Source organism: Tupaia chinensis, unplaced genomic scaffold (assembly GCF_000334495.1).
Source record: "Tupaia chinensis unplaced genomic scaffold, TupChi_1.0 Scaffold000057_1, whole genome shotgun sequence".
Classification (NCBI taxonomy): domain Eukaryota; kingdom Metazoa; phylum Chordata; class Mammalia; order Scandentia; family Tupaiidae; genus Tupaia; species Tupaia belangeri.
This window is the reverse complement of record NW_006159515.1, coordinates 2,280,655-2,289,345: the sequence shown is the minus strand read 5'-3', so window position 1 is coordinate 2,289,345 and position 8,691 is coordinate 2,280,655. Positions and strand designations below refer to the sequence as shown.

The 8,691-nt window shown below is 38.5% G+C and overlaps 1 protein-coding gene across 1 annotated transcript in view; it reads left to right on the top strand.

The window, feature by feature from the left end:
* Window positions 1–2,224: 2,224 nt before the first annotated feature.
* LOC102479082 (acyl-CoA-binding domain-containing protein 4-like) overlaps window positions 2,225–8,691 on the top strand; it is a 14,463-nt gene continuing 7,996 nt past the window's right edge. Inside the window, 2 exon segments of the mRNA XM_014592167.1 lie at window positions 2,225–2,357; window positions 2,360–2,476. Of these exon segments, the coding sequence (XP_014447653.1) occupies window positions 2,225–2,357; window positions 2,360–2,476 (250 nt within the window).

Here is an 8,691-nt window from a genome sequence, read left to right as displayed (position 1 = left end):
ATCTGTGTTTAGCCCACTCCTCCTTAATTTCTGCTGGACCATTGCAATGGCTTCTCAGTTCAGGCCACAAGTCTCTTCCGACTCCAGTGAGTTCCCGTGTGCCACCAGCTTGGTTTTACACACAAACTCTATACTGTTCTCACTCTCCTGCTGACAAACTTCTCTTTGCTCCATATTGCCTGTTCATAAAACCCTAGCCCTCTTCTTTGTCATAGAAGACCCTTTCCTGTCACTGCCCACCACTATCTCTATGAGCCCTCCAATTTGGCCACAATGAATGTATCCGGTTTCTCATAACTCATGCTTTTGAACATACTGCTCCTTCTGCCTAGAAAGCCTTTTTCTCTTTCTCTGAAAAACTTCATTCCTTCTTATTTCCTTAGATTCCTTTGATCCTTTCTTTAAAAAAAAACTAAGTTTATTTCTTCTATGAGAGAGATACAGATACAGAGAGAGAGACTGAGAGAGAGAACCCCACGGCAAGGTCTCCATACCTCAGTCCACCCCCAGTTGCAGCAGGCACCATAACAGGCACACAGATGAATGTCCAGTGTGCCCAGAAAGGTCCCAGGACATGAGCCAGGGCTTTCCCATGGGGGTCCATTGCATTACCACTGTGCCAACACCTGGCTCCTGATTTGTTCTTTGTGTACCCCTAGAACTTGGTTCATATCTTTGTGCTGTATCTTGTAAAACTTGGGGATCTGCCCAACTTAGATCTACTGTTCCTCCTCATCCTTGGGCTATATATTACTCTATTTTAAATCTTTAATTTCAATAAGAGAGAGAGATGTCAGGATGTCAAGAGGAAAAACTGGTCAATGGTTTCCTGAGACCCTGTTACTTCTTACTAAATATCAAACTCTGTTTTGGGCCTTCCACATGCAGGTGGGACACATCAATTGTCTGGACATGCTGGAGGTAGTACCTGCTCATTTTGCTTGAGACTGGATAGAAAGGTTCACCCATCTGCTCAGAACCAAACTAATACAAGGAACTTCCAGAATATGCATTTGGAACCAAATGGAGATGGGGGTAAGTTAGGTTTCATTTTATCATGCTTTCAAGACAGAGAGCCAAGTCATAGACTCTTGGCAAAAGCTACTCAAAGCCTCCTTCTGCTTAATCCCATCCCTCATTGGAAGGCCAACATCTGTACCAGGCTGTTGTTTCTGGCCTCACACATACTTTGTTACCCACCTCCTCTTATACTGTTTCTAATACCCTCAGTTGCCCAAATAGAGTAAAGGCAGCCTCTGTGTACAGATATAAAAAGAACTTTGGGGGTACACTAAGTGAAAAAGCATGATCAAAATGGTTTATATATTAACTTGTATATATATAAAAAGAAAATACTATGTATGTGCATTATATGTATATATACATGTGTATGTATACGTATGTATGTATGCTATTTTCTTCTGTCTGCATAGAGGACACTGAAAGAATACACGTGAAATCAATGAAGGTGATTACACATGGGGCTTGATTGAACTGGGGTGTAGGGACTAGATGGAGACCTAAGTAGGAACAGTACTTCTCAGTGTAATTCCTTCAAGTATTGTTTTACTTTGATTTTACATAGGGCATGTGTGCTCACTGGAGAAAGACAGAGACAGTGGGAACTATTTTCATTTTGCCTCTATAACTTATGCTAACAATACATAATGATTCAGAACACAGGGCCAACCAGTGGTGTAGTGAGAAACACATTGTGCACATGTGTGTGCCTGCCCAAAGTCGCAAAAGGAAGGAAAGACGGAGAAGGGATTGTAGCATGACTATTCTCCTTGGAGAATGCCTTCTCACTTTCCCTCTCTCTCTCTCTGGTGGTGCATGCTCTCTCTAGCATAAAGAAAAGAAAAAAGGGAAGGGAAGGGAAGGGAAGGGAAGGGAAGGGAAGGGAAGGGAAGGGAAGGAAGGAAAAAGACAAGACAAAAGGGATTTAGGACACAAGGATAAATAAGGCATGTGAGGTCCTTGAGAATAAAGGGATTATATCTCATTTATCTTTGTCTCCTAATTATCTGACATTATACTTGTCCTAAAATGGACATTTAAATATTTATTAAAAATAATTTAATTCAAGCCAATAGCTTTCACCTGATTAAATACCTACATAAATACATTCATGACTATTAGTATAATTTTTGTTAAAATGGCTATTGCTTCCTGCTTCTTGACTCCTCCACAGGCTCCCAGGAATCCTTGCAACCCTGCCAGCATGTCTCAGGCTGCATTTGAGAAAGCAGCTGAGGAGGTTAAGCACCTTGAGACCAAGCCAGGGGACAATGAGATGCTGTTTATCTGCAGCTATTATAAACAAGCGACTGTGGGTGACATTAGCATAGAGCAGCCAGAATGTTGGACCTCAAAGGAGAGGCCAAGGCAGAAGCTTGGAATGAGCTAAAAGGAACGTCCAAGGAAAACACCATGAAGGCTTACATTGACAAAGAGCTAAAGAAAAATATGGAATGTGAGAGACGAGATTTGGTTGCCAGCCATACATTGAATCTAAATATATAATGCCTTGGTTTTTCTAATGTGAATGATGTAAAATAGAGAAAATAACCAGCCAACCCAATTTCTCAGGGCTGTTTGGGATACAACTCTCACAGATTAGGGGCTGAGACAATAACTGGATTTCCCTGAGCAGTTCTTGTTTTATTTTATTTATTCGTTTATTTTAATTTGACCAGAGAAGACAAACACACAGAGAGAGAAAGAGAGAAAGTGACAAAGCAAGCCACCAGGTCCAGGACTCAAACCGTGGTTGGCCATGTGGGAGTGTCCAGCACCTTAACCTCCACACCACCTGCTGGTCCTAGCCCTGAATGGTTTTTACGAGAGATAAATTTAAAGTAAAATTTTTACTTTAAAATAAATAAACAAATGAAAAGTATATACCTTATAGCCTTTGACTTTACAGAAGTTATAGAGGTCACAGTCAGGTATAAAAACAAATTCATGGAACAGTGTAAGAACAATTCAATTTTTTGGATGAAGAAAAAAGTGTAAGTTGCATTTTAGAAAAATAAAAGTGAGCTAAATTAGACTGTGAGCTAATTTATCAACTGTTCCTTTCATCAGATAGGCAAATTTCTTCTATGTTAATTTACAAAGACATCTGACTTTAATTCAGAGGTTTACTATTTTAGTTGATGGATTGAAGCAGTGATGTCACCACAAGCTCCACTGGGGAAGATAAACCAACCCGTCACTGATTCTTCTTGAAATTTATCGCGATCCCTTCTGGAAAAGCCATCAGTACTGAGGGACTGCTGCCCCCAAGAGGCCAAACAGAAAACTCCAAAAGAAAAAGGACGTGTGTTATAATTTCCAGAGCTAAGAATTGAGAAGGGAGGATGTAAGCAGGGACTTTGTTTCCTAAAGGAATGAGACTCAAAGCACCAATTCTGGAAGAAAAGAGGAAGGCAAGTTTGTTTGGAGCTTCTAAGAGGAGGGGCTGATGTCGTAGCACAGGAAAGATAGGAGAGCGAATTCGGACTCATTCACATCCAAAGAACATCAGAGGCAGCTGCTTCTGGGAGCTTTATTAATTTATAAGTTTTTACTTTTTTTGTTCTTTTTGCCCCACAGTTCTCCATAGCTTCTAATGGCTAAAATCCATCAAAGGTCTCTGTATGTCTTTCAGTTATTTGTGATAAGCGCCGATTTTATTCTACTCAGCTGTAGGCCAGAGGAGAGAAAAACCCTGTCAGGATGAACTGCTAAATGCAGTGGAAATAAAAGCTTGCAGAGGAGACACCTGTACATGGAACTCTTAAGTCACAGAAGGGAGAATCTGGAGCCAGACGTGTCCCTTAAATGCCTAATTGGCAAAGGACCACGAAGTGCCCATCCAAAGCATTTTGCTCCCCCAACCCTTGGGACCTCTTTCAGGACCCTAAGCTCCTAACTCCCCACAGACCCTACCAGGCCCAGGCAGACTTGGTTACCAGTAATTGGGAGCTTAAGTTACCAAATTCTGTTGCACCAACTGGAAAAGATATTTCCAAACTAAACCAAGTTGAACTTCATGTGTGAACATTTTTCTATGACTGTATCTATAGTTGTACAAGTACATTGTGGGTTAAATCAACATACAGAAGGTATCATTTTTCTAAAAGTAAAAAAAAAATCAAATTTCAAATTACTAAGAGAAAGTTCTGGGAAGGGCAGAATGGCTAGTAGAAAACCTTGAGACTTTGAAGACAGAGAAAAGAAATTTCAATTATCATTCTGCCCTATGTTAGCTGTCAGTTCACTTCTCTGAACCTCAAATTCTTTGATTATAAAAAAACAAATAATACTAACTTTGCAACATTGCCAAAGGATTTGGAAATGACATAAATTAAGCACACATAAATGTTATGTGCTCAATAAATGGTAGCTATTACTACACGATCATAACTGACTAACCTGTAGATAGAGATAGATAGATCGATCATGATAGATAGATAGATGATGGATAGATATGGATGGATAGATAGATACAAGATGGAGATACTTAATATGATCTGAGTAAATTTAATTGCCATGCCAAATATCTTATGCAGACATTGTAGGGATACATGCCAGTAGGAAGGGTAGATGGATGCTGATATAAAATAAAAGCAGACTTTATAAATAAATGAGATAAAATCTGATTTTAAAAAGTATGTAGTTTATTTTTTAAACTCATTAGCACCTTGAAATATTTTCAAAAATCAAAGACATAAAATGTATGTGTGTAAAAAGGTTTGGTGAAATATTAGTAAATCATTACAAGAAACTCCTTAGAGCCAGCAGATGGTGTAATGGTTATGTCGCTGAACTCTCACATAGTTGACCATGGTTCAAGCCCAGGACCCAATGATTTAAAACTCACACTGGGCGCATGTGTATGCGTGCCCAAAATCCCAAGAGGAGAATGGAGGAAAAGGGATTGTGGTGTGACCATCCCCTTAGGGAATGATTTCTCACTTTCTGTCTCTCCAGTGAGCACATGTGCCCATTGCAAAAATCTCTCTAAAAAAAAAGAAAAAAGAAAGAAAGAAGCTCATTAACCAAACAAAAAAATCACTGTGGTCATGAATGGCTACCACAATGAGAATAAGTCTATACAATTCTGAAAATGGTGCCAATTTTAAAGTGGCATACTATTATGGATAAGAATCTATCCCTATTGAAGGCTTTCCTGGGGTTTTTGTTACAAATTACCACAAATTTCTTGGCTTAATATAATGCAAATGTATTTTCTCACAGCTCTGGAGGCTGGAATTCTAAAATCAAGATGTCCAAAGGCCAATACTCCCTCTGAAGGTCTAAATGAAAATTCTTCCTGGCCTCTTCTGGTGTCTAGTGGTTGCCATTTTTCCTTGGTATTCCTCAACTGCCTCACTGCAATTCACACCTTACCATCACACCCCATCCTGTGTCCTGTGTCAAATCTCAGTCCCCCCATCTCAGAAATACACCAGTCATTGGATATAGGCCCACCCTAAATCCAAAATTACCTCATCCTGATATCTGTAACTAAATTATCTACAAAGACCCTATTTTTGAAAAGAGCATAAAGCACCTGTCTCAGGATTTAGTACGTGGGTGTATTCAGTCCAGTATAGGCCATTTCTAGAAAACCTTGGCATGTGGTTTTTTCACGTACGCCCCTTTAAAACATTGAATCATTTATTCTGAAGACTCTAAGTAATAGTAAACTGTTACTGGCATAGGATTCAAAACTCCTAGTATTCAACTACAACTTATAATTTTCCATTGGAACAGTGTGGAGAAACACAGGTGAATATGAAACATGGCAAGTTTGGGGCAAGGCAGAGAATTCTATATGACCAGTATGGGATGGGATTATGAGGCAGTGGATCAGGGGAAGCCAAAAGAGTCAAAAGTAAATCATAACTAGGGTATCATCACTCATTACAGCCTCTCAAGTGGCAGGGGTATGTATCTCTAAGCGTGCACCCAACTATATTTGATTATATTGATGGAGGTTATCTTCAGTACCCACTGTTCCTGGGGGGCTTTCTTTCCCCTAGCACTTGCCTCCACCTTCCAGTGCTGTGGTGCTTCCTCTTTAAAAACCTAAACCCAGAGATGCCACTGATTGGGTTCTTCCTGGATAACCCTCAGCATTGTATCAAAATGTATCAACCCTGTTAGGACCAGCAGATGGCGTAATGGTTATGTTGCTGGACTACCATGTACTCAACGGCTGTTCAAGTCCCAGACCTAGCGGCTTGGAACTCACACTGGGCACGTGTGCATGAATGCCCAAAATCCAGAGAGAAGAATGGAGGAGAAGAGATTGCAGCGTGGTCATCCCCCTGGGGAGGGGCGATTTCTTGGAGGAGCTCTCTCCCTCTCCCTCTCTCTCTCTCTCTCGCTCTCTCTCTCTCTCTCTCCAGTGAGCACAAGCACCCTATAGCGAAAATCTCCCTTACAAAAAAAAGTCTCAGCCCTGTAATCCTATTTTTTAGACCTCTATACACTTCTACTAAATGTTAGTGTTTTCTTTAAAAATGTGTTTTAATAACTAAATTGCAATTATACATAGAAAGAATTACTACACTTACTTGTATTGGAAATAACATACAACTCAAAAAGTTTAATTTTAAACTTTTAAAAATATATAACCTTATTGTTAAAATTGTAAACCTTGTTAGTAAACTTATAACGTCAAGCTCATGATTTCTGAATAAAAATATAAACAAAATTTATCACTGATTCTTGAATATTCAATTATTTTGTGAAAGTAACATTAAGTTTAAGTTTCTTTAAGTAATCAACACTACTTACATATGTAATATATTTCCTAGTAGTATATATTAAATTATAAGTGCACAGGTAAAAATCTGATTGATTCTCTCAAATATTTCCAAAGACAGACTTATTTATAGATGTAACCACAAAGGTTTTCTAAAGCTCTTGAGAAAGTTCTATTTCTTTAATAAATTATACATTAAAAATTAATAAATCAGATTTCCTTATTTTGTTGATTCTCAAACTTTTCAGTTTTAAAGAGCAGGGAGAGGAGCCAGAATTTGGCATAGTGGTTCTGGCTCTGGACTCCCACATGGTCAACCATGGTTTGGGTCCCAGATCTGGTGGCTTGAAAATCATACAGGGTGCATGTGTGTGCATGCTCAAAATTCCAGGAGAATGGAGTAGAAAGGATTACAATGTGGCCATCCACTCTGGGGGGTGATTTCTCACTGTTCCTCTCACTGTCTCTCTCTGTCTCTCTCCAGCAAGTGTAATGCACTCTATGGCAAAAATCTTTAAAAAATTTTAAAGAGTATGGAGAATCCCAAAGAGGATTTGTTTATGTGAGCTTTATCTATAGGTGTAATGTATAAAAATTCAAACATATTAGTTTAACATTTTTATTTTTACAGTTTAACAACATAAAGTACAAACTTTATGAAATAGATATTTTCAAAAACAAAAATAATGAGTGAGAAAAGTAGCATTTTTTATACTTTTGAGAATGTTTTCAGTGTTTGATCTAATTAAAAAAAGAGCTCAATTCTTGTATCTGCATTTGCCTTTAATCTGTTAGAAAGTATTATTTTTGATAAAATATACAGAGGAAAAAAGAGAGAACATGTGATTCACAGACAGAAGTATTTGGAAAAGACAGGAGTATTTTTAAAGACTTTTCAAATAATTATGGATATTTTTCTTTTATATCACACAAAATATTCAACAAGTGATAACTTAATAAAGGTTAACTGCAATGTGAAATCTGAAATAATATTAATTAGTACTCTGTGACATTAAAAATCTTTTAGTCTATCTTATACTTCAAATAGATTTTTTTACCCATGTGTGATTTGATAATAATATGCATTGTTACACTGATGAAATATATTGGTTTACTAAGTTATGATATATGCATATTAATAAGAGTAAGATGCTATGGGATGGCACGTCACAGTGGAGTTAAAAATATGAACAACTGAACCAACAGGTGGCACAGAGTTTAAGGCGCTGGATCCCTCTTGTCCAATTGCACGGTTTGAATCCCAGACCCAGTGGCTTGAAAATCATTGTGGTTGCATGCCCAAATCCCATGAGGCAAATGGTGATTTCTTACTCTTCTTTCTTTCTATCTCTCTCTGGTGAACACACATTCAAAAAAAAAAAAAAAAACCGGGACCAGCAGTTAGTGTAATGGCTATGTCACTGGACTCCCATGTAGTCGACCGCGGTTTGAGTCCCGGACCCAGTGGCTTAAACTCACACCGGGCATATGTGCGTGCGTGCCCAAGATCCCAAGAGGAGAATGGAGGAGAAGGGATTGTGGCATGGCCATCCCCCCTGGTGGGTGATTTCTCACTTTCTGTCTCTCTGTCTCTGTCTTTCTGGTGAGCGCACGCACCCTATAGCAAATACCTCTAAAAAAAAAAATCAATAAAAGAACAAGTGTTTTTTTTTAAATATGACCAACTAAATACATATTCAAAAAATAAATCCAGTAGAACTAGAAGATGATAAATACATATTTATCATTGATAAGACTTTTTTTTAATTTTGTCAGAGGGCATGTGTGCTCATTAGAGAGAGGGAGGAGGAGAGGAAAAGTGAGAAAGCACACTTCCATTGCAGATGGCCACACCACAATCTTTTCTCCTCCATTTGTTCCTCCTTTCAAAATTTTGGGCATGGACACACACACACACACACACACAC